Source organism: Grampus griseus (genome assembly GCF_964374135.1).
Source record: "Grampus griseus genome assembly, chromosome: 8".
NCBI lineage: Eukaryota > Metazoa > Chordata > Mammalia > Artiodactyla > Delphinidae > Grampus > Grampus griseus.
Genome location: NC_139002.1, coordinates 96,944,004 through 96,970,391, shown reverse-complemented (window position 1 = coordinate 96,970,391; position 26,388 = coordinate 96,944,004). Strand labels below are relative to the sequence as shown.

Below are 26,388 nucleotides of genomic sequence, written 5' to 3'. Positions count from 1 at the left end.
GTAGTCATAGCCCTTCAAGCAGCAGGGGATGGGAAAGCCTCAAAGCAGGGGCTCAAGATGGGGAACACTATGCAGTCCACGTGGCCTCTAGACTCCAGCCAGCAGGGAGGATCAGCATTTAAGAACCCCCTACACAGGGTCCTCTGTCTTAAGTTACTCCCAGTCATACCCCAGGAATCAAGGCTCAGAAAACGAGAGTGTAAAATGACCAAGAGGATCCTCCTTTGATTCTCTGACAGGAGGAGGGATAAGAGGATGGAAGTTTGGGGAGCCAGGAATGAAAGTAATTACTTTTCCTTCCCAAACAATCTCCTCCTCCTCCATCTCCACTGTGGGAATGGAAAAAAAACCCCAGGAATTTCTATTATCTGAAAGTTCCTTTAAGATGTGGTGGGGCAATCAACGTCATTATCTCTGAGGCCTTCCAGTTAAGGGAGGGAAGGGCAGGTAAAGACAGGCCCAGCTTCCCAATCCAAGGAGCTAGGCTTGTGTCTGGCCATTTTGTGAGCTAAGTGCTCTCTTAGGCAAATTGCTTAACCCTTCTGAGATCCTCTCGTCTTTTAAAAGGAGGTAACCGTGGTGATTTTTGCAGGGTGGGATTATGAGGACTTTTATCTCCACCTAATCAATGTCTTCAAATTTTGAATTTTACAGACTGTATCACTTCTGCAATCAGAAAAGATTTTTTTTCTTTTTTAATTTTAGTGAGGGAAAATAGTTGTTTCTAAAGGATCTCCATGAGGCATTAACATAGTAGAAAAAGAAGATCAATCCTAACTACCACCACAGACACACTGTGACTCCCGATGTCAGGGTTATGGTTAACGACGCCCTGTTCTGGTCTCAGAAAACACTGAGGATGCCAAGGGAATCAATCCTGGGGTAAGAGAGAAACATCTGAAAAACACCTTCACTGGATGAGGGTGAGAAGCACCAAGCCCGATGCTTGCTGTTAGCAGCAGTGCCCAGGGAGAGCTTCCTCACATATCAGCTGCAAAGTACGATTCTTATTGAGAATTTTAAGGATTCCACATTTTCCCCTCAAAGGCCAAGCCTGAGCCAATGCTGAAAGCTACTCTTTACTGATACCAAATAAGCACATGTATCAGGGAGGACAGGTCCCTGGCTGGTCCGAAGAGCAGCAGAGCCAAGATGTGAACTCACCTGCTGGAAGGTGTGGCAGCACAGTGGGCCCCATCAGAAGGGGTGTAGGTTGTCAGTCTCTCCTGGTCACCAGCCTGGGCACCGTGGGCAGGCTGGTTGGGAGCAAGGGGTACCCCACCTTCCTTCCCGGGAACCATTAGCTTTGGGGAAAAATGGAAAAATACAGCGAATCATGGCCGTGTCAGGTAGAAGGGGAAACTCACGGCCTAGCATGATGGTAGGCCTAGCATCTGCTTTCCAGCTTTTCCATCACCAATGCTGCCACCAAGTGGGCAGGAAAACTTGGAAATCTTTATCCTCTCTGGGGCTCAGTTAATGGAAGACATGCATGGAAATGACTACAGAGGGAAAGACAGGGAGAAAACACTTGGGAAACTCTTCTTTCCTTCTTTGAAGTCTAAAAGGTCCCCGCTCAGAATCATCTTAGTCCTCCAAAGCTACAGAAGAGCTTTGAACACTGGTGTCTCAAGAGGCCCTTCAAATGTGTCAGGACAGGGGAGGCAGCATAGGAACCCCTAGTGTCCTCCCCATCTTTAAAGATACCTGGTAAGGGTGTGTGGTGTTTAAGCCGGCAGCAAACACTGCTGGACAACCCAGGTCAGCTGATCCAACGCCCAGGGCAGCAGGCTGACAGGAAAGGCGAGAGCTTGAGAGCTAAGCAAGAGAAAAACAAAGAAGGGCAGAGGAAAGGAGGAGGAAAAAATAGGCAATCCTAGAGTATGACTAATGATCGAGATCGGCAGAGAGGTAAGGAATGGATACCAGCCCACATCCTCATGGTGCGGGGGGCCTGATGTAAGGGTTAAAGACAGACCAGGCCATTACTCTGTAAATAAGAAAGCAGACTTGTTTGCAGTGGGATTGAGATTCCCAGCTCTGTGCCTTCCAAAAGCCTCAAATGAGTTCCCTGCGTCCCCTTTTCCCAGGGGCTCAGCTAACTGTTTCAGTTTCCACCCCAGTAGATCTGTAGAGCACAACCCTGGGCAGAACTCGGAGCCAAAGTCATCGGTTTTTCCCAAGTCATTCTATTTTCTCCTTTGACCTTGAGGTCCCTTTGAAACAGAAGCAGTCTTCTCTAATCACACCCTCCATCACCACTGGGTTTGGGAGGGTTCCTATTTATACTGAAAAAGAAAGAAAACCATTCTTGGATGGTTTATTTAGAAAAAAAGATATAAGCAACTCCATGTATTTTTCACATCAATGGTAGGAGGAGGGGCAAATGACAAATCCTATTTTGGGCTGCTGTGCTATGGCTGTATACTGTTAAAAATCAATTACCATGCCTCAAAATAACCCATAGAAAACTTGGGGATATTTAAATAGCTATACCTTGTACTTTACAGTTTTTAAATAAAAAGATACCGTCTGATTATATATACCCCCTTCTTCCCAGTATGGACTCACTTGATGGGAAAAGGCCAGTCCTGCCATGGGGACCCTCAGAGTGTCCGTCACCACAGGAGTAGGGGTCTGAAAATGTGCCTTTGTGACAGTAAACACACACTGTGCACAGATACACACAGAGACAGGAGAAACAAGAGAAGAAAAAAGAAAAGGGACTTGAGAAAGAAGTGAAAAAACTCTGGAAAGGGCAGTTGCGATAGAGGCTGAAATGTACAATGAAGTCAGGAGGGAAGCAGGGAGAGAGCTGCATGACTGCCTTTGGAAAAGGACCGCTTGGAAGGATGTGAAGAAGAGATGTTTATCCCTGGTGCTCTCCCTGATGAGCAGGTGGAAAACAAAGCTGAGTTGAGCTGCTATGACTTGGCGAAATCTGAACCAAGCATTAGTCTGTCTTTAGTCAAAAGAGGGTGGAAGTTAGAGAACAGCTTCCAATAGGAAGGTCCTGAGAACAGACACAAGTTGTGCTAAGCAGGAATGAGGACACTGAGGTTAAGATGTTAGACTGAAAGCCTTTTTCTGGGGACTCAGGATCTGCGGGCTCAGGTTTAAACAGTTGACGTTTGTTGGCTGGAACTTTAAAATGCTCAGATACCCAGCTGCAAACTTTCCTACATAATCTCAGGGAAGATGAGTTGGGGTGTGCAGGTGTAGGCATCAGGGTGTGTGTGTGCACGCTCTTACAGTCCCTGACGGTGTAGGAGAACTTCATGGAGTAAAAGCTAGGGCATTTTCAAAACTCATGATTTCAAAGCTAATTATGGGTATGATGATTGTTTTGGGTCTTGCTGTTCCATCTTTAAGTCTCACCAATTAGCTAATTAACGCCTAGAAATGGAGGTAAGACCTTAAGTCACAGTAGCAGGTTCAGGGTCACAACTATTTCTTGACTCAACTCTGTGCCCAAATGACACAATGATCCTTATTTTGTTGGGCGGGGGGGAACCCAGCTCATTAACATGTATTCACTGGATTCTAGCAAAAGCTCAAATAGAAGTTGTTGAACAATTATGCAATTCCCTAGGTTAAACCAAGGAAGAAACTATTTCAATATTTACAGGAACAAGGAGACCAGATGGCATATGATTTTTCTCTCTCTGTTCTACCATCAAGGTTCTAAATGAGTATTTCTGCACCAAACTGTACCAGTCTTGATTACAGGTACTCAGGGAGAAGTGACAAGGCTCACCCATGGGGTGCTCAGTATTGATGAGATCTTGACGTGATCTACTTTTAAACTGTAAGAAGACACAACTGATACCATGAAAAATACAGACTCTCCTTACGCAGGTTAACAAACCTTTTTGCAAACATCAGGTACAGAAACTACTTAACTTCCCTTTACTTTTGGGGTCAGCTCGAATTTCCACTGTATCAGAGAAAAAGACAAACTGATTTGTTAAGGCCCAGACTCACCATGCCTCATATCTCCCAAGTTTATATACTGTTTATGAATTTATGACGTGTAAAACAAAACTGTTTAATGAACATTAAATGACATATTCACATTCTGATGATCTTAAAAAACAATCTACTCACTAATGTGCACTAGTAAGAAAGTCGGCTCTCCCCGCCTTTTTTGGTCAGGATTGTTCCATGTCAGCAAGCATACCAGAAGCTACCCCCTCCCAGAGCAATGGTGACATCCATGCCTACATATACTAATAGGTGGAGGGAAAAAACCATTTCCACACCCCCAAACCAAACTGTCTAGGTAACTTTACAACAAGAATCTCTTTAACTCTAAACTGGGACAACAGAAATAATAGTGATCCATGGATTTTGTAAAGTGCTTCACACACCAGTTAGCTTTTGTGCTTAACTTCTGCTTTTTTTTTTTTTTAACTTCTGCTTTTAAAACAAATTAGAACTATAATTTTAATCCAATACCTAACAACCCAGGATATAATAAATTAAAATTTTTTCTTAATTAAGAAAACATAGAAAATAAAAATGTATGGATAGCTACTTAATTTGTTGGGTCCCCCAAGTCAGATGGTGAAAAGGGATAATCTGGGCTAATTTCAAGGAAAGTAGAACAGACTGATTGATGTCTAGAACCATCTAATATGAAAGCAAAGAGAGGGAAATAATAGAGATGATGGGCAGGCAATGGATAGAAGATGAAGACTTGGGGTGGAAGGGAAGAAATGTGCCCCTGAAATTCTGAAATTCAGTCAGCTGGCAAAAATGATTCCTTATCTGAAGCAGTCTCAGTACCACATACATCATACAACACTTCTTTGTGAGAAGTTCTCACATTGTTTGGACACTGTGTTTATTGAAACTGGATTTGACACTGAAGATGGACTCGAGTGGAAAAGTTAATGGTTAAAAATGTTCAGAGAGGGAATGCAGATAGGCAGATATCTGTGTAACTATTAAGAAAAACTGCACAGCTGGTGTCTTACTGGCATTTTATGCTAAATTATCATTGGCTCCTTTTGTGCTCCTTCCATTATGAGGAACCATATTTACCACTTCAAAGAAGTAGCTACCAAATTAACAAGTGTAGGTTAGAGTACCTCTCTGGTACCAGAACACATTTCTGATTTTCTGTGACTGATTTTCTAGGGAATTTTCAGATGTCCCAGGAAGGTAAAGGTTACATGTAATCTTGCAGGTTAAGAATGATTACAGACTAGAAACACTGCAATATTACCAGCTGGATAAGAAGGCTCTCCTTCACCCCTCAAAATAACCTCCTTGAAATAATCACCATCACCACCAAGAGATTGTATCTAAATTTTGACACCATTTCATAAGGCCCATATATGTACCAAATAACTACTGCCACCCCAGATCCTGTTTCCCCCTACCTGGGATGGAGGGGAGGTGGAAAAAGAGGTGGTACACACTTCTTGAGAATCTTCCACAGAAGGATATGTTACTCCAGTGTCCTCACCAGCGGTTCTATGGTGAGTGGAAAAGAAATCATGAACTGACTGACGGCAGTCAATTTCAGAAAGGATACAAAGAGAGGTTAGATACGGATGCAAGTTGTGACATGAACTGTTTCAGGCAGAGTTCCTAATGGCAAGAGAGGTATGTTGAATCCTTGATAATTTCAAACATTTCCAGAAAGCAGCATCTAGAGGTTGACAATGGCTTTTTTTTTAATCCAAACATTTTACCTGAAATATCATTTGAGAGGATATTCTTAAGCCTGGCCAGTGTTGTGACCAAGAATTATCAGCAATAGAGAATGCAGTGAAACAAAAGTCTAGACTCCAAAGACAAAACCGATCCAACTTCATGAGTCCTTTACAGAAAGGCAGTATCTCTCCTGATACAAATCTATTCCAATCTCTAGAAAATTCTGTTATCTGGGATCTAGGTCTGGAGATATTTGATTCTGATGTATAAAACTGCATTGTGCCAGCCAATGGTGACCTGAAAACCATTTAATTTGCAAAGAACATTCTACAAATTACTGCCACTCTCACAGTCTCGAAGTAAAATCAAATCAAAAGTCAAATCACTACTATCCAGATCCAAACTATGCAAGAATTTCCTGAGACCTGGTCCACCCTGAGTCTTGGTATACCTTATAGGCAGCAGCAAGAATGAAAGCTGGCCACTCCGCTTCTCTCCACATGGCGTCTCCATCAGTGCCCCCTGCCTATCAGTGAGTGCTGATAAAGGTGCTCTATGGACCTGTGCAAGATGGATGCTTCTGCCTAGCTGCAGTTTGGGAAAGTGTTTTTCACATTCCTCACCTGTAATTGCAGGGATGCATGGGCGAGGAGCTGGGATAGGGACGGTCCACAAAGTGATCAATAATAATCCCCATGATAGGTGGGGTCCTCTCAAAGTGCCTGTAATGCAGTAAACAGATTGCCGTATTTGTTAGAATGCCTTGTCAAGTCCCCCTGAAGTCCTCAGAGAGCCCCTCGCCTCTTATCTATTGGCAGGAACCACAGAGCCTGAACTACTACATCCCTAAATATAAACCACAAATTTTACATTGGCTCTGGGACACTCAGATTCTCCAATCTGGAAGAAGAGTTCTCAATTCAGCAATGGAGAAGCTGAATTGTAGGCTCAGCCACAAGGTTTGGAGGAAAACAACTTTAATATCTTTAGAAGAGTTCTATTGGATTCCAAAGCTCTTTCCTCACCTGGTGGACATGAATGCCAAGTTAATTCTGTAAGCACAAGAAAGAGTGATGGTGCCCACAGGGGTACCCACTGTCCCAACACGAACTGTCTGGAAACCTAGGAAAAGAGATAAATAAGTAGGTTTTTCCAGAGAATACTTACAGTACCCACAGTCTGTCTTTCCCTGAACCACTTAGCCTGCTGTACAATCTCTGGCATTACCCACTTAGCACCCTGAGTGCAGCAGCCTCAATTTCATACGTACGTGTATGTGTGTATATATATATTTTTTTTTTCCAATTTATTCTATATTGACCTAATATTGCCAGGGGAAACAGCATTCTATTTCCAGATAAAACTACCTTCAAAGAGGTAAAATGATGATTAGTCCTAAAGCTTGAACAAGTCCTAACCAACCCTGTCCAGATGTGCTACTAAGACAGCAAAGGGGCACAGGGAGTTTCTCACATAAACACCTCAATTTATGAAGTAAATGCACTCCCACCCAAGTTGCCACCCCAGAACTAAATATAGAAAAGAGTCAGAGTGTTACAACAAAGTTTTCCTGGTGTTCTTGGTTTCATTTCCAATTTTTCAAAATTGTTGATGCTCATCAGGGACATTTAACATGCTCATTGTAGAAAATTAGGAAAACAGACAGTCGTATAAAGCAGGGGTCCCCAACCCCTAGGAGACCGGGCCACAGAGCAGGAGGTGAGTGGCGGGCAAGCGACTGAAGCTTCATCTGCCACTCCCCATCACTAGTATCACACCCATTTCCGTGGAAAAATTGTCTTCCACAAAACCGGTCCCTGGTGCCAAAAGGCTGGGGACCGCTGGTATAAAGAGTAAGAAAGAATACTGAGTTACTGGAACTTTTGGGAAAATTATTCACTCATTCCCTGGTGGCTCTTTGGACCACCTACCTGTCTTTTCCTTACTTGTATCACTCATACTAAAATCACAAGCTATGTATTATTACAGGCAGCATCCAAGCATATCTCTGAAGTCAGGAGAGTTCTTAACAATACTACGAATGTTTTTCAACCTTGATACATACCTTCTCCTAAGCCATTCAGCTGAACTTCCCCAAAATATATTCTGTAGGGAAGCAAGAAAAAAAAATGTTACCTGATTCTTTATTCTAAGGGCCTACATACCAAACACCGAGAAACAAAATAAACAAAACCAACCCTTCTTTTCTTATCTGCATGAACATCTCTCCTAATGGTGCAATATTGCTACCACTTGATTAAGCTGTAGACATGGGCATGTAGATGGAGAGGACTGGTTAAGAAATTAGGAGAATAGGGACTGCCCTAGTGGCACAGTGGTTAAGAATCCACCTGCCAATGCAGAGGACATGGCTCTGAGCCCTGGTTGGGAAGATCCCACATGCCGCGGAGCAACTAAGCCCGCGCACTGCAACGAAGAATAGCACCCTGCTCACCACAACGAGAGAAAGCTGGCGCACAGCAACGAAGACCCAACGCAGCCAAAAATAAATTAATTAGTTAATTAAAAGAAAAAAAAAGGATCAGTTAGTAAATATTTTATGCTTGTGGGCCACATAGTCTGTAGCAACTACTCAGCTTTGCTGTTATACTGCAAAAGTAACCATTGATAATAGGTAAACGAATGGAGTGGCTATGTTGTAAGACAATCTTATTTATAAAAACAAGGGACTTCCCTGGTGGTCCAGTGGTAAAGAATCTGCCTTCCAATGCAGGGGATGCAGGTTCAATACCTGGTTGGGGAACTAAGATCCCACATGCCGCGGGGCAACTAAGCCCGTGCGCCACAACTTCTAAGCTCACGTGCCTCAACTAGACAGCCTGTGTGCCCCAAACTACAGAGCCCACGCGCTCTGGAGCCTGTGCGCCACAACTAGAGAGAGAAAACCTGCATGCCACAACTAGAGAGAAGCCCACACGCCGCAACGAAGAGCCCGCGCGTCACAATGAAAGATCCCGCATGCCTCAACGAAGATCCCATGTGCCACAACTAAGACCCGATACAGCCAAAAAAGAAAAATAAATACATAAATTAAAAAATATATATTAAAAAATAAAAACAAGCAAATGGTCTGCTGACCATAGTTTGCTGACTCCTGCCATAAAGTAATACACGAATGATGTTAATAAACTGTTGCCAAAGGAGATTTTGCTAGGTACCCTCTGACAAAAAGCTGACCATCAGCTCACTACTCATCTGAATATCGGTACAGTGCTTTAAATAATCTGATTATGTTCCACTTTTTCTTGGTTATATTCTTTATGCCACTCAGGTGCTAAGCAAAAGTTTTCTTCACAGATAGTACACAATAAAACTTTAATGCAGTCTTGATGAACAACAAATTCAGAATGATTTTTTATAACAATGTAGTTTTACAGTGAAATTGTCAGATCTACAGGATCAGGGGAAAAATGATAGTACAGCAAAACAAACAAACAAACAAACAAAAAACCAAGACAAGACTATTGTTTAACGGTCTAAGGCTACACTGTTAACCTGTTACCAATAGTACAAAAAGGAAAAAAAGAGCTAAATCTACCTCTGACATAACGTACTTCTCTATGGTTTAAGCTACAGCTATTTGTATCCAAAAAGCAATCCTAAAAGATAAGCAATCAGTGAGCAATAAATACTGTATTACTCCAGAGATACAATGAAGACTTGAAACACAGGTATGAAAAGGACCAGGAGTCCTAGTTAACTAAGCTGATGACCAGTAGTGTAACATGGCTACTTACAGAAGAACCAAAGTGAAGGAAACTTAGCATAGGTAAATGGGAAATAAGAGTTAGAAAGGAATCTATTATATCTAAATAAAAGTCTAATAATTTTCAAATGGAATACTCACCCTGAAACCTGGGAAGACAACAAAAATGTATTAAAGACTTGGAAAAACAAATATAGGTAGGGTTGCTGGATTATTTCAACAGAACTAGTTAAGTCTCTAATCCTTGGTCCTTCCATCCTGCTATACTAATTCTTCTAAAGATCAGCTCTAGAGACTTCCCTGGTGGCACAGTAGTTAAGAATCCACCTGCCAATGCAGGGGACACGGGTTCAAGCCCTGGTCCGGGAAGATGCCACATGCCACAGAGCAACTAAGCCCATATGCCACAACTACTGAGCCTGCACTCTAGAGCCCGTGAGCCACAACTACTGAGCCTGTGTGCCACAACTACTGAAGCCCACGCGCCTAGAGTCCATGCTCCGCAACAAGAGAAGCCACCACAATGAGAAGCCCGTGCACCGCAACAAAGGGTAGCCCCTGCTCGCTGCAACTAGAGAAAGCCCGTGCGCAGCAACAAAGACCCAAGGCAGAGGAAAATAAATAAATAAATAAATTACTTAATTAAAATAAATAAAATAAAGATCAGCTCTATAAATAAATGTAAGCCAAAGGCTAAAACCCATGGCTCATCACTAATATGAAACAGAGTCTTGGATGATTTAGGAACCCTTGACTTTCCATGCTCTGCTCTCACACTTTGCTACACATCCTCCTCACCACCGCTCTGGTCCATTTGACAATCTGAGTACAGCTCGTTTCCGCCCCCCATTTCTGTTCCTTGCCATCTGCGGTACACCCCACCTGGAATGATCATGCTCCCTCACTTCCAACAGATGAAATTTTCACTGCCTCAAGGTCTAGCTGGAATGCTACTTCCTCCATGAAGCCTGTCTTGATTCTCCCACCCAGAACAAACTCTTTCTTCCTGTGTTTTCACAGCACTTTTTTTTCCTGACACTGCTATGCAAATCCTGCTTTTTACTGTGACTATGCATGTACCAAACCATTTCCCCCATTAGATTAGAAACACCAGTACGGCTGGGCCTCTGTATAGTTCTTCCTTGGGCCTACCACAATGCTTGCCTCAAAAAAGCACTCAAATATATGTTGATGTGAAATACTACAAGGAAAATACTTAAAGAACTGTTAACCAGTTCTTTATATCCACAGACAACTAATTAAAAACACACTGAATTAGCAGTTTGTTACACAAAAAGTTTTAATCTAACTCTGGAATATAGAACATTGTGGAGTCTTCCCAGGATAGCCTGTTTTTCAAAGTCTTAACTTCCTTTTCCAGAAATGAGATATATATCAGTAGGACTTCAAAATCCATTCTACAGGAGTCATGACTGTGTACAAACAAAAGAATAACGAACTTGGTTGCTTTGCAAAAAGCTGAGGTTCAGAAGGGAGAATAGATAGACAATCATAGTAAAGCTACAGCATCAACTATCCAAACGTCTGTCTAAAAACTAATCATGGAATACGTGAATGCTGGTCAGACAATGTGCAAAACGATGAGGCCGATGAGTGAATCATGAAGGTGACTGCTTACCTATACAATATGACATATTCATGCCCTTGTTTCCTGGACAGTCTGTAAGCTGGTGTCACCCTAGTTATAGCAAGGAGAGACTTCAGTAGCAACGACAGTCTGTTGTACACGGCATAGGAAACTTTGATTTCTTTATCACACCTGAGGAGCAAAGACACTATCAGCATTCTCCTACTCCACTAATGAAAAACAAAGAACAGAAATGCAATGAATAGAGATGTTAGTTATGTTCCATCTAGCTACTGAAATTAATTTGTTAGCATTAGAATATATATATAAAATTGAATCACTTTGCTGTACACTAGAAACTAATACAACATTGAATATCAACTATACTTCAATTTAAAAAATCTAAAAAAATCTGTTAGCATTATTCATAAATTCTGATAGAATATAATCTGATTTGCAGTCTAAATAACCTTTCACAGAGTATTACAGTCAACAGAGATAGTCACAAATTAAGTGCTGGAACTGTATAAGATTAAATTTATTATTAAAACATGTTCTGGGGCTTCCCTGGTGGCGCAGTGGTTGAGAGTCCGCCTGCCGATGCAGGGGACGCGGGTTCGTGCCCCGGTCCGGGAAGATCCCACATGCCGTGGAGCGGCTGGGCCCGTGAGCCATGGCCGTTGAGCCTGCGTGTCTGGAGCCTGTGCTCCGCAACAGGAGAGGCCACAACAGTGAGAGGCCCACATACCGCAAAAAACAAAACAAAACAAAACAAAAACGTATTCTGAACTAACGTTGTAGTTAGAATTCTTTGTCAGTTTATCAACAGATTGTTGAAGCTAGCCAAAGTTTCACTTTCTCATGCACTAGACAAAGGCAGGTGGGCACCAAAAGGTATCCAATATATTTTTCTAGCTTTGAAGCAGTTATCTTTCTAAGAAATAAAGCAACACCCTTAAAAACAGTAATTCAATATTGCAATTGTATTACTAAAGGTGCAAACAATTTCAATGTACTATCTTACGAGCAGTTTACCTCTATACATCTAACAGGAACTCTGGAGAAGTGTTTGGTACTAAAATTTTGGACTATAACCTGGCAGTTGCTTTCTATTTAAGAAAGAAAAATAATGCCCATACCACTCATACTTATTAATAAGATTTTTCTTCTGATGTGTTGCTATTTCCTCAATTTTCCTATATATTCTTTTTGAAAACTAAAGCTTTGGGCAGGAAGTAAGCTAATCTGCCCTGAAAGAAGAAAATGGAGGGGGAAAATAACATGCATTTCCAATCCGTGACCAACACAGCATGTCTAAAGGAGTAGTGAGGGGAAATCTTATTGGATGTCTGCCACATAGAAAACAGACAAAACAGAGTAGTCATGTTACAAGAGCTCAAGGGATTTAATCAGAGAACTATCTGTACTCTGGGAAAACAACAAATCCTTTTTCAGCTTTCTCTCTGCTCCTCTCCCAGTGGTGTCTGAGTCTCTCTGGACTGACACTCCCTCTGAAGGTCATCTCTGTGCCTGGGCTGGAAGCCAAGCATGAAGCAAACTGTAGCAAAGACCTATTGGCTCTGTTAAGTGGTCAGAACCCTCTCCATGACTGGTACAAAGCCCTGCTTTTCACATGACGTCGTGCACTTTATCCTCAGCTACCACAACGAAGGACCCTAAGACAGACCACTTACTTTTCATTCATTTCCAGACACCAGATTTCTAGCTCCATGGAATCTCCCTGTAGATGGAACAATTCAAAGATATTTCAGGTTTTTTTTAATCTTCTTTTTCCTTATTATAAAGCACTATACAGTCACTATAAAAATATTAGAAAGTATAAATAAGCAAAAAGAAGAGACATCAACTTATAATCCAATCAGTGATTTTTCTTTCTTTTTTTTTAATCAGTGATTTTTCTAAATAAAAGTGGGATCATACTATATATACTATTTTTATCACTTTTTAAAAAATATTTATTTATTTATTTTTTGGCTGCATTGGGTTTTTGTTGCTGCACACGGTCTAAGCCCCTATCACTTTTTATCAATAAATACAACATGGAATTTTCCTTATAATTAAAAATTCTAGTTGACTTCCCAGTGGCACAGTGGTTAAGAATCCAGCTGCCAATGCAGGGGACACAGATTCAAGCCCTGGTCCGGGAAGCTCCCACATGCCGCGGAGCAACTAAGCCCGTGAGCCACAACTACTGCGCCTGCGCTCTAGAGTCTGCGAGCCACAACTACTGAAGCCCACGCACCTAGAGCCCAGGCTCCGCAACAAGAGAAGCCACCACAGTGAGAAGCCCACACGCCGCAACGAAGAATAGCACCCGCTTACCACAACTAGAGCAAGCCCACACACAGCAATGAAGACCCAACACAGCCAAAAATTAAATAAATTTTAAAATTCGACATTATTTTTAATGGCTGTGTAGTATTCCAACATATGACAATTATTTTATCCAATCAGTACCCCCATACTTAGACATACAGCTTGTTTCTAAATTTTCACTACTACAAACAACACTGTGATAAACAGACTTGAGACTAAAATTCTGTATGCATCCTGAATTAGTTTCTTAAGGTAAATTTCCAGAATTAGAATTGTTGGATCAAAGAATATTCATGCTTCTAAGACTTTTGCTATGTATGTCCAAATTGCTCTTCAGAAAGGCCAACACTTCAAATCATGGAGAGAGCCTTTCCCTCCAATTCTATAGAGGATATTTTTAGGTGACACTCACAGTTAAATACCCTAACAAGCTCCTTACTTAAAAGTCTTTTTAGCTATTTGATGTCTTTAGCCAAACTGTTCAGTCTCTCTATGTGTTACTCTGAACAGACTTAGTCTAGTGGGTGGGAAAGAAAAAGAAAAGACCAAAGCCAGAATCCCTTAACCCTGTAACACTCCTGTGTGTCATTTAGTGAGATGGATAGTCACATACTTTTGAACACAAGTAATCTTTTTACGAATCAGCTGTAAGAGGGCCATTCTTTTAGGTTTGGGAATAAACTCGGGTTAGTTTGCGGAGTAGAGATTTTTTACTTGTTCTAGATCAAATTTAAATATGTATTCTTAATATATATCCTTTTCATCACAGTGTCATCTCTAAATGACATGATGAATTTTGAATCCACGCCCCCCCCCAAAAAAATCAAGGGATGACTGGACAGTAGGAAGTATCCAAGATAAATTGGTGTGGTTTCTCTAGGATAATCACAGAAGTTTAGAATAGGATTACATAGATGCCTGAGAGAGGAAAGAGTTCTTCCAGGGATTCCTTTTGGACTCCCTATGGATCGCTAAGAAAAATAATCCACAGTATAAATTGGTAATTCAATAAAGAAAAATACGAAGTTTTGTTTTATTTGGTGCTTAAGGTTGCCATGGAACAAGTACTGACATCATTCGTTCAACAAAATTGAGAGCCTACTGTGTGCCATCCCAGGCACTGTGCCACGCAGAGAGATGATTATTTATTTATATCCTGCCTCATTTCAAAAAGAATTTTTTTTTAATTTATTTATTTTTGGCTGCGTTGGGTCTTCGTTGCTGTGCGCGGACTTTCTCGAGTTGTGGCGGGCAGGGACTACCCTTCGTTGCAGCGCGCAGGCTTCTCATTGCGGTGGCTTCTCTTGTTGCAGAGCACAGGCTCTAGTCACGCAGGCTTCAGTAGTTGCAGCATGCGGGCCCGGTAGTTGCAGCGCGTGGGCTCAGTGGTTGCAGCACACGGGCTCTAGGGTGCACGGGCTTCAGTAGTTGTGGCTCACGGGCTCTAGAGTGCAGGCTCAGTAGTTGTGGCGCACGGGCCCAGTTGCTCCGTGGCATGTGGGATCTTCCTGGACCAGGGCTCGAACCCATGTCCCCTGCATTGGCAGGTGGATTCTTAACCGCTGCGCCACCAGGGAAGTCCCTCAAAAAGAACTGAAGAACTACACAGATAAATAAGATGTGGCAAAGCTGCTGACCTCAAGAATAAAAGTGCAGGGACTTTTGGTTAAGAATCTGCCTTCTAATGCAGCGGACGCGGGTTCGATCTCTGGTTAGGGAAGTAAGATCCCACAAGCTGCAGAATAACGAGGCCCATGTCCCTCAACTAGAAAGAAGCCTGCGCATTGCAACAAAAGATCCCACATGCCACGACGAAGATCCCAAGTGCTGCAACTAAGACCCGACACAGCCAAAAAAAAAAAAAAAAAAAAGGATAGTATGAACAGGAACATGTAATGATCACCCACCATATGTGTTATGTTAGGTAATTTACAAGTAAGAATGAAATGAGGAAATATTATAGCTCTGCAAGACTGTGAAGGGTCGTGTTACTTTGGTGGTGTTAGGGGAGGTGGGGTTAAGTAATTTGGCCAAAGTTGCTCAGCTAGGATCTCAATTTGGGTCTGTGTAGCTCCAAACTCATTTGCCTTTTATTATACCATGCACCCTCACAATCCTGTAGTGGATATCAATTAATAAACATGAAAGCAAGAATATTTGCCTCAGTCCTAGCATGGAATAAGGTGAACCAAAACACATTAAAAAACCCCCACAATACAGCAATTTATACTCTGGAAACAAATGTAAAGAAAACACACAGGAAATCTAAAGAGGGTTTAGAAAGGGAGATCCTCTAGAGCAGCGGTCCCCAACCTTTTTGACACCAGGGACCGGTTTCATGGAAGACAATTTTTCCATGGGGGGAGGGTGGTGTGGATGATGATGGTTCAGGAGGTAATGAGCGTGATGGGGGGGACAGTTCAAGGCAGTGTATACGAGCAATGGTTCACACGTTAATGACAGTGATGGGGAGCGGCAGATGAAGCTTCACTTGCTCGCCCACTGCTCACCTCCTGCTGTGCGGCCCAGGGGCTGGGGACCCCTGCTCTAGGGCATATAAGTCTTGAAGGATAAGTAGAAACATATCACATATAGATGATATATATGAAGATGAGGGTGAAGAGTCTATTCCAAGTTGTTGGAAAAATAAGTACAAAAACCACAACCTCCTCAGAGAATAATGAGGTGATCAGAGAGGGAAGGAGCAGGAATAAGGCTGAGTTGGGGGACTTTCCTGATGGTCCAGTGGCTAAGACTCTGCACTCCCAATGCAGTGGGCCCAGGTTTGATCCCTGGTCAGGGAACTAGATCCCACATGCCACGACTAAAAAATGATCCCGCATGCCACAACTAAGACCCAACACAACCAAATAAATAAGTTTTTTTTTTTAAAAAAAAGGCTGAGTTGGAACCAGAGTGTGAAGAGCTTTGAGTGCCTAGTTAAGACACCGTCCTGGTGGAGGGAAGGGAACCCTCCTACACTGTTGGTGGGAATGTAAATTGGTACAGCCACTATGGAGAACAGTATGGATTTTCCTTAAAAAACTAAAAATAGAGCTACCATATGACCCTGCAATCCCACTCCTGGGCATATATCCAGAGAAAAACATGGTCCGAAAGGATACATGCACCCGAATGTTCTTTGCAGCACTGTTTACAGTAGCCAAGACATGGAAGCAACCTAAATGTCCAATGACAGAGGAGTGGATAAAGAAGATGTGGTACATATATACAATGGAATATTACCCAGCAATTAAAAAGAATGAAATAATGCCATTTGCAGCAACATGGATGGACCTAGAGACTGTCATACTGAGTGAAGTAAGTCAGAAAGAGAAAGAGAAATATCCTGTGATATCCTTTATATGCAGAATCTAAAAAGAAATATACAAATGAATTTATTTACAAAACAGAAACAGACTCACAGACTTAGAGAATGAACTTATGGTTACCGGGGGTGGAAGGATGGGGGGAAGGGATAGTTAGGGAGTTTGGGATCGACATGTACACACTGCTATATTTAAAATGGACAACCAACAAGGACCTACTGTATAGCACAGGGAACTCTGCTCAATGTTATGTGGCAGCCTGGATAGGAGGGGAGTCTGTGGGAGAATGGATACATGTATATGTATGGCTGAGTCCCTTTGCTGTGCACCTGAAACTATCACAACACTGTTAATCAGCTATACTCCAATATAAAATAAAAAGTTAAAAAAAAAACAAAAGACATCCTTCTGGCCATAACCTTACCTCAGAAGTCTTGAGTGAGATCTCCACACACATTGACCTCCCGACGGCAGGCAGCTGCCCTGCCAGCGCCTTCTTTGCTTCATGCGTAACCTCTGGGATGTCTTTGATTGCTAAATTGAACTAGAAAACAAAAGGAACTTTGTGTTAAACACTCACAAGGAACATTATGGAAACATAAAGTAGTAAGATTGGATGCTGAGTAAAGCAGGCATTGCTCTTGACTGATTAAGGACATTCATTTACTTCTCCCTTCCCCATAAGATATCTTGCATCAAAGTCCCAAAACTCAGGTTGAAAAAGCTTTTCACCTATCACAGCAGAAAGCCATAAACAAATACATCAGACTAACACTGATGAAGAACATACTTTCCAAGTGAATGGATCAAATGGAATTAGGTATTTTAATGTTATGATTTAGTAATACTAGAAATAGAATTATTTATTACTACACTGTGATTCCTTGTGACAAACACCATAGTATATCCCTTAACAAACAACTGGAATTTTACCCAGTCTGAACCCGTTGGGGAAGAAGATGAACGAGTACAAATCTTCTCGCCCAGTCGAGCCTGGACAATCACTTGGACAGTCTAAAAAAAGCAAACAAAAAATCAAAGATGAAAAGTTAAAACAAATTGATCTGGCTCCTAATCAGGGTTAAAACCCTCCCAATGCAGGATTTAAAAGATGCCAATGATCATAACTATACTTCAGGAAAGGGTAGGATTTAAAACCTTCAAGAACACGTAGGAAAAAAACACGGCACAAAAATAACACTGTAAATATTCCTGAGGGCACAGTGTCAACCAATTAGAGAAATTACAATTTGAGGCTTGTAATCTATAATATTCTCACATGGCAGAAAGAAAGTTGCACATGATGGCTCTGACTTTCATAGAAAAACAAGTCCAACCATAGGTTTAAATATTCACTGCCATAAACTTATGTAATCATAGTTGATTTAAACCAAGGATTCCACAATTATTCATATGACTTGGCCCATATGGCAAAAGTCTTCCAACTAATTTTACAACCAGAATCTACTGCATGGATTATTCTTACATAGCATTGGTTGAGAGGAAGGAGTGAGAGTGGTGGAAATGATTTTTAGATTTAGGAAAATATGCCTTCTAAAGCATTCAAAATTCAGTTTTAATTCTTCATTTACCCAGAAGGGAACAATAAGTGAAAGTGAGACATTTCAGAGGTAGTTGATGCTTACGGAAAGATGCCCAAACTGCTGTCCATTCCAGTCCGCAGTCTTTGTTCCCACCCCAAGGGAACATACTGTGCCAATAACCTGGCATAATAAGTTTGACATTTCTGCAAACAGGCTTGCAAAAAAAAATTTTTTTTGAACAAGTAGCTGAGGAAAATTGGAAGCTACTTTTTAGTTACACCCCCAGTACCGCCCCCAAATTTCACAGTTTGGTTTACAACAGACAGAAGTATCCCTTAAAATGGGCAAGCTGCAAGCTGTTATGCTATATTTCCAAAAAGGGAGAAGCACGGAAGTTATTTCTAACAGTTCTAGGCTCAAGAGAATGGATATAGTACCTTGAGGGCAAAAAACTTAATGAACTTGTCCAGGTCCTTTCTGTCCTGGGAATTGAGATCAGTTTCCATTGCCTATAGGAATCTAAAACAGGAAGAAAAAAAAAAAGTGTTGAAAAATGTGACTAATATCTTTTAAAAGGGATTGCTACAACAAAGCATACAGAGATGGTATTGTCTACTAGCTGTATGAATAGTCACGTAGGAGGTAAAAAAAAATTTCCCCCCTGACTAAAAGACACCAAAGTGAAAAATACATACTATCTTTTGAGCAAAATAAATTCCACACAAAGAGCTAAATCTATAGACCTTAAAAATAGATGAGACAAGCCATTTTACCTGAATCTGAAACTTTGAGCTTTTAAATATAACTTATATATTAAAAAAGTTATATTACTTACCTATTAAAAAAGTTTTATTACCCAGCATATTGAAGACTAAGTGCTAATGAGACAAAATGTTTATTAAAACATAAAGTGAGTTAACATTCCTTCAAAGGGCCAGTAAATCAATTTAACTTTGGGCGGGAGTGGGGTAGGGGTGGGGGTGGGTTTTGGACCCCTTCTGAGAATCCAATGACATGACAAGCCCTTTCTCCAAAAAAATGCACAAATATAGAAACTTTGGGTATATTCAGGGAGTTCATGAGTTTCACGAAGTACATCATAAACCCCCAGGTTAAAATGTTTTGAGAAGGGGCTGGTATGAGGAAGAAAGCATTTACAGAGAGAAGAGCATGAACAAAGGCGTATAAGCCACAGAGAGCAAACTGGGTTTGCAACTATTAAGTATGCCAATTTTCCAGCGGTTGTGTATGGCTGGCTGGGGCCAGATCATGAGAGACTTAAATACAGTGCTAGAGACTGACCTGCATCTAATATGCCAGAAATGGGAGCACCCTCAAGGCTTTTGAGGAGAGGAAGCAACACAATCCAAATGGTGCTTTAGATGATAGCTTTGCTGGCATATTGTAGAATAGTTTTGAGTATGGAAAGCAGGGAAACCAATTAGGTCCTTGGCAATAATTCAGGCTTGTGGTCAAGGCTAAAACTCTAATACAGATACAGACATGATTTGGAAATAGTATGGATGGGAAGTATTTTAAAGGAAGAGCTAACAGGATTTAAGGACTGAGTGCAAAAAGTTTAATGGGCTTTCAGAAAAACAAGAAAGCCAGAGGGACAGCTAGTTTTAAGGAAAGGTATAAACAAAAGGATAGAGTTGAAACAGGAAATAATACAAGTTAAAAAAAAACATTGTTCTCTATTGAGGTATAACTTACATGTAGTGAAATGCACAAATCTTAGGTGCATTTCAATAAACATTTTGTATGTAAACACTCATATAATGACAACCCAGATCAAGTTATAGTACATTTCCAATAATCCAGAAGGTGCCTTTGTGTTCCCTTGGTCAATAAAACCACCAAAAAGTAACCATGATTCTGACCTCTATCACCATAGATTAGTTTTGTTTGTTTGTTTATTTGCTTTTTTAAGAAAATGTTGGGGGGTAGGAGTTTATTAATTTATTTATTTTTGCTGTGTTGGGTCTTCGTTTCTGTGCAAGGGCTTTCTCTAGTTGTGGCAAGCGGGGGCCACTCTTCATTGTGGTGCACGGGCCTCTCACTGTGGCGGCCTCTGTCTTTGCGGAGCACAGGCTCCAGACACGCAGGCTCAGTACTTGTGGCTCACGGGACTAGACGCTCCACGGCAGGTGGGATCCTCCCAGACCAGGGCTCGAACCCACGTCTCCTGCATTAGCAGACAGATTCTCAACCACTGCGCCACCAGGGAAGCCCCTAGTTTTGTTTTGAATTTCTTATAAATGGAATCAAATAGTATTAACTCTTCTGTTGTGTACCTTCCTTTATTCAACATTATGTCTGTAAGATTCATTTATAATGCTGCATGTAGCAGTTTATTCTTTTTCATTGTTATGTAGCACTCCATTTTATGAATATGCCACAATTTATAAATTAAACTGTTGATAAATATTTGGGTTGTTTCCTGCTTTTAGCTGTTATATTCTTTTTTTTTTTTTTTTTTTTGGCTGCATTGGGTCTACGATGCTGCGCACGGGCTTTCTCTAGTTGCGGCGAGCGGGGGCTACTCTTCCTTGTGGTGCGTGTGCTTCTCATTGCATTGGCTTCTCGTTGCGGAGTACGGGCTCTAGGGCACGCAGGCTTCAGTAGTTGTGGCTCATGGGCTATAGAGCGCAGGCTCAGTAGTTGCTGTGCACGGGCTTAGTTGCCCAACGGCGTGTGGGATCTTCCCGGGCCAGGGCTCAAACCCGTTTCCCCTGCATTGGCAAGTGGATTCTTAACCACTGCGCCACCAGGGAAGTCGGTTATTATATTCTTACATGAGAGTTTTCGTGAATATAAATACTCACTGCTATCAGATGTAGAGCCAGGAGTGTTGTTGTTGGGTCACAGAGTATGCATATGCAGGCATACCTTGTTTTATTGCACCTTGCTTCACAGATATTGCCACCTCCTCTTCTTAAAAAACAAATTGAAGGGGCTTCCCTGGTGGCGCAGTGGTTAAGAATCCGCCTGCCAATGCAGGGGACACGGATTCCAGCCCTGGTCCAGGATGATCCCACGTGCTGTGGAGCAACTAAGCCCATGCGCCACAACTACTGAGCCTACCCTCTAGAGCCTGCGAGCCGTAACTACTGAGCCCACGTGCTACAACTACTGAAGTCCATGCACCTAGAGCCCATGCTCCGCAACAAGAGAAGCCACCGCAATGAGAAGCCCATGCACTGCAAAGAAGAGAATAACCCCCGCTCGCCGCAACTAGAGAAAGCCCGCGCACAGCAACAAAGACCCAATGCAGCCAAAAATAAATAAATAAAATAAATAAATTTATTAAATAAAAAAATTGAAGGTTTGGGTCAACCCTGTGTTGAGCAAGTCTATCAGCGCCATTTTTCCCATGGCATTTGCTCACTTTGTGTCACAGTGTCATATTTTGGTAATTCTCAAAATATTTCAAACCCTCCACCAGCAAAAAGATTACAACTCACTGAAGGCTCAGATGATGGCTAGCATTTTTTAGTAATAAAGTATTTTTAAATTAAGGTATGTACATTTTTTTTTAAGACATAATGCTATTGCACTCTTAATAGTCTATAGTTTAGTTTAAACACACTTCTATATGCACAGGGAAACAAAAAAATTCATGTGATTCACTTTATCACAGTGATCTGGAACCGACCCACAATATATCCAAGGTATGCCTGTGTTTAGCTTTGATAGATACTGCCAAACAGTTTTCTAGGATCTGTACCAATTTACATCACCACCAACAGTACCTTAGAGCTCCCAGTGTTCCACATCTATACTACCACTTCGCATTGCTGATTCCTTAGCCATCTTGGTAGGAGTGTGGTGGTATTTCATTTAATCTGCATTGAATGACTGATGATCAAATTAGAGATGAAATGATGACTGCCTTTCCTCCAATGATACTTTTTCATATGTTTATTAGACATTTGGATATCCTCTTTCATAAAGTGCTAGTTCAAGCCTTTTGCCCACTTAAAAAATTAGGTTGTCTTTTTCTTACTGAATTGTGGGAGTTTTAAAAAATATATAGTGGATTCAGTACATTGTTGGATATGTACTGCAAATACCTTCTCCCAGTTCGTGGCTTGCCTTTCTTGTGGAATTTGTTTCTTATCGTGAGAGTCACGACATACTAACGGACAATGGCCAGACTATATATATAAAGATAGAGCTCTGACCCACAATCTGCAAAAATCCAGCCCAGAAAGCCAACCTACTATCTACACTTACCAGTCAAGGAAGTCAGACTATCTCTAGCAACCAGTCCAGGAAGTCAAATGATAACCCCTGTAAAAACTGGCCCCAAACAGCCAGGACTTGATTAACTGACAGCTTCCCTAATTTTTATCCCTGCTTCCAACTTAGGACCAACCAGAGAAAGCCAAATATGTACCCCAACCAATCATATAGAGTACCCCCACTTGTAGTCAGGCTGCCTACAGCTTCCTTGTGCCAACAGCCCCAAATCAGGACATTCCTGAAGGCTTCCCTGCCTTTTTTCCATTATAAAGCTTCCCCAGTGGTCTACCTACCTTTGCATCTCTGCCAAAGGCAAGCGCTGGAACTGACTCCTCTGCTACCCGACAGCTCTGAATAAATGGCCTTCACCTGTTCTCATCTGGGTGGTTTTTATGTCCACATTAAATACAGATTTATTGAGGTATAATTGACAATATCAGAAGTATAAGATAAGTTTTGACAGGTTTATAACTGTAAAATCATCACCACAAAATAGTGAACATAACAATTACTCCCCCAAAGTTTCCTCATGTTCCTTCATACTCCCTCCCTCCAGCCGCGCCCCCATAATCCCCCATACCTAAACAACCTCTGATATGCTTTCTATCACTAAAGATCCCTACCTGCATTTTCCAGAGTTTTATATAAATTAAATCATACAGTATGTACTCTTTGGCTTCTTTCACTAAACACAATCATTTTGAGATTCACCCATGTTATATATTTTTTCACCCACGTTATATTCTATGTCAATAGTTCATTTCTTTTTTCTTTAATTTTTTTTTGATGTGGACTATTTTTTAAAGTCTTTATTGAATTTGTTACAATATTGCTTCTGTTCCATGTTTTGGTCACAAGGCCATGTGGGATTCTAGCTCCCCACAGGGATCGAACCTGCATCCCCTGCATTGGAAGGTGAAGTCTCAACCACTGGACTGCCAGGGAAGTCCCGATGGTTCATTCCTTTTTATTGCTGAGCATCATCCTCTTATGGAGTTTCCTGATGATCAGAGGTTCTTTATTTTAGTAAGTCCAATTTATTAACATTTTCTTTGATGGTTAGCACTTTTCTGTGTCCTGTTAAAAATTTTTTTGCTGATCTCAAAGTCATGAAAATATTCTCCTACATTTTCTTCTAGAAACATTACTCTTTACCTTTCACAGTTAGATTCGTGATCCATCGAAAATTAATTTGTATATGTGGTGTACGTTAGGGATCAAGGTTCACTATTTTTTGCCTATCAGTTCAGTTTATTTAATAGGTTGAGTTAGAAACACCTGAAGATCTGTCTGAAAATGCTAAATCTGAAGCTAATGGAAAAGGTTAAGACTGAGATTAAAGTTGGAGATAAATCTCAAAAAAGAAGGAATTATTAAAACTATAGCAACAGATGAAATCACCAAGGGAGATAACAGAAAAAAAAAAAACAACGACCTTGGAAAGCATTTGCATAAAAGAACCACAAAAAGAAATGCAAGAACTAATCAGAGAAATAGGAGATAAAATGATTTCTGAGAAGTTTTCATTGAAACTGAGAGGAAATTAAAGTCTCAAGATTGAAGGGATGGTCAAACAGTGTAAGTTCTTGTGGAGGAGGCAAAACTTTACCTCTACGCATATTAAACTTTGAGCTGGGACTCCTTCAACAAAAAGACAGATTAACAAGAGCAAAACAGTTTACTGACTAATGCAGCACCTACCACAGAGGAGAAACCTCAACAAAAAACAACTCAAAGCAGTGGCTTAGAACTATGGCTCATATGGGGTCTTCAACAAAGAATAATAACTTCATAGAGAAATGACAGGACAAAGGAAAGCAGTTTTAGGCATTCAAGGGTGCAGGCTGTGGGAGGAAACTAAGGGAGCAAGGTTTGTTTGCAGATTTCTCTGGTGTCTTCTCAGGTCTGATAAGAATCTGTCTCCAGTAAAAAAGGGGAATTTATATCCTGCCTTTAGGCAGAAAACGGGAGGGCAGTGAAAGGTTCTCCTGCATTTGCTGCTTCTTAACTGCCTTCAGCTCAAAATAATTATGTCAAAGAGGCATATTTTGGGATGACATATTCTGGATTCCTTCATTCTCAAGAGGAAAAGGCCACTGGACTTGGCATTATGTTGTTAATGACCTTTGAGAGGAGAGTTTCTTAGGGTGGTAGTGAGGAATGGATTCAGCTACTTCTGAGATGTTAGACAGGAAAAGAGCTCAAGCTTTTCTGTTAAAAGGATTTTCCCTGTAGGATAGGAATATCTGAGCAAATTTATAGGTGGGGGGTGGGAAGAAACCAATGAAGGAGAAATAAAACCTTTGAGAAGAAATAACTGATGAGATCCACAGGAGAATCTACTGATCAAATTACAAAGGACTCATCTTTGGGGGCCTATCAAATAATATGCTTGACATGTACACCCACCTTCAGGCCTTCCTAATTTTGGTTGAAAAGAACACTAACAAATATTAAAGTAAAAATAAAAAGACCTTTTAAAGGGTTAAACAGCTCAAGGCCCTGAAGCAACACAGCAACAGATCTGAGATAAGAACAGTGCTGGAGGATTGGGCTGCCCCTATCTTACACTGAAGTGGGGAAGTGCTCCCACTACCAGAGCATCTACCAAAGCACAAACATTATAATGGCACAATGACTCTTGTGACTTTTTGTAACCACTGGAAGCACTCAAAGGATTATGTAACTAGAGTTAGTTATTGAGCCAAAAAGGGTGGTCTCCACAGAGAAAAAGTTCTCTCAAAGGTATCAGAGCTTATTGTCCCCTTAGGCCTAGGCTATCTATCAAGGATATTAGTTCATCCTTTACAATAGAAATGTAATAGAAAGTTTACTTTTGCTTTGCACTTTGCAAAATTCCTTCTTTGAGTGCTCCAAGGAATATAAACGGAAATTTGGTACAAACATTAAAAACACTGAATTCTTTCTTTTTTTCTGCCCTTTACTACACTAGCCAATTACTGAATCCTTCAAACTTATGCTTATACAAAATCCTTTATATTAGCAGCATTTTCATTTCCATAGATAATGACCTTAATCCAAGTCTCATTCCTTATCTGGAAGAGACTCTCTCGGTTAGTTACTTTACCTTTGAAGAGGATAGGCTATGCCATCCTAAAATATGCCACTTTGGCATAAAGATTATTTTTAGCTGAAGACATTTGAGATTCAACAGATGTAGAAAAGAAATCTTCTCAGAGCTTCCCTTATCTGACTAAAAGCGGAAACTTCTAAGAAATGAGGACTGCCATAAATTCCCATTTCAGGTTGGCTTCTACCCCAGGAGAGAGACCTAACATAAACCTAATATAAATCCCCTATCTGGGGGAGTTTCATAGTCATGAAGAAGATGGAAAGACCATTTGCACCCACACAAGATAAAGTCTGTTATGACAAACTTTCTTATTTCCCATTTGTTCTCCTAAACACCCATTCTTCTTTCCTAAAGAAACTAATTTTTCTTCCTATAAAACCTTTCTCCCCTCTCTTTCTCCTACTGAGTTAGACATTTAAGTCCCAAATTTTTACCACCTCCTTGAGCTATTCATCACTGAGCACTCCTGTGGTATACACTTTGCAGGCATTAATAAACTGTCTTTTCTCTTGCTAATCTATCTTTCGTTGGTTTAATTTGCACGCCCCCATCTGCTGAATCCAAGAGGTTATAGGAAAAGTTTCTTTCCCAACACCTCCTTCTAGATTATACTGTAAACCTCAGGTAAACCACTGAAAGGCTAGTCTAATAAAGCATTATGTCATCATATTGCTCCTACGTGCCAGAACTTTGGGCAGACTCCTCAGTCTGACCTTCAAGAGTCCACATACAAAGTCAGCGGGGAAAATAGGTAAAATGATTTTGCAAAGGTGATCAGAGGCTTGCTGGTACTTTCAGGAAAGATCTTGGTCACTGAAACTAGCAAATAAATGGTGATCCTGGACAAGGATCTAGTC

General features: G+C 41.1%; 1 protein-coding gene across 8 annotated transcripts in view; it reads right to left on the bottom strand.

Annotated features, from left to right (window-relative positions):
- The window catches only part of ATG13 (autophagy related 13), a 46,160-nt gene that overhangs the window by 6,732 nt on the left and 13,040 nt on the right, over positions 1–26,388 (bottom strand). For 5 of the 8 annotated variants that reach the window (XM_082660043.1, XM_082660047.1, XM_082660044.1 and 2 more), the window contains 12 exons: positions 18,627–18,708; positions 17,579–17,659; positions 17,070–17,189; positions 12,674–12,720; positions 11,031–11,171; positions 7,730–7,770; positions 6,690–6,786; positions 6,288–6,386; positions 5,388–5,481; positions 2,572–2,670; positions 1,708–1,818; positions 1,165–1,304 (listed from right to left, as the gene is read on the bottom strand). In XM_082660043.1, the coding sequence (XP_082516169.1) occupies positions 1,165–1,304; positions 1,708–1,818; positions 2,572–2,670; positions 5,388–5,481; positions 6,288–6,386; positions 6,690–6,786; positions 7,730–7,770; positions 11,031–11,171; positions 12,674–12,720; positions 17,070–17,189; positions 17,579–17,659; positions 18,627–18,695 (1,139 nt within the window). In that variant the 5' untranslated portion in view covers positions 18,696–18,708. Of the gene's footprint in view, positions 1–1,164; positions 1,305–1,707; positions 1,819–2,571; positions 2,671–5,387; positions 5,482–6,287; positions 6,387–6,689; positions 6,787–7,729; positions 7,771–11,030; positions 11,172–12,673; positions 12,721–17,069; positions 17,190–17,578; positions 17,660–18,626; positions 18,709–26,388 lie in introns of those variants that run through there. The other 3 variants (XM_082660048.1, XM_082660049.1, XM_082660050.1) reach the window with 2 other exon arrangements.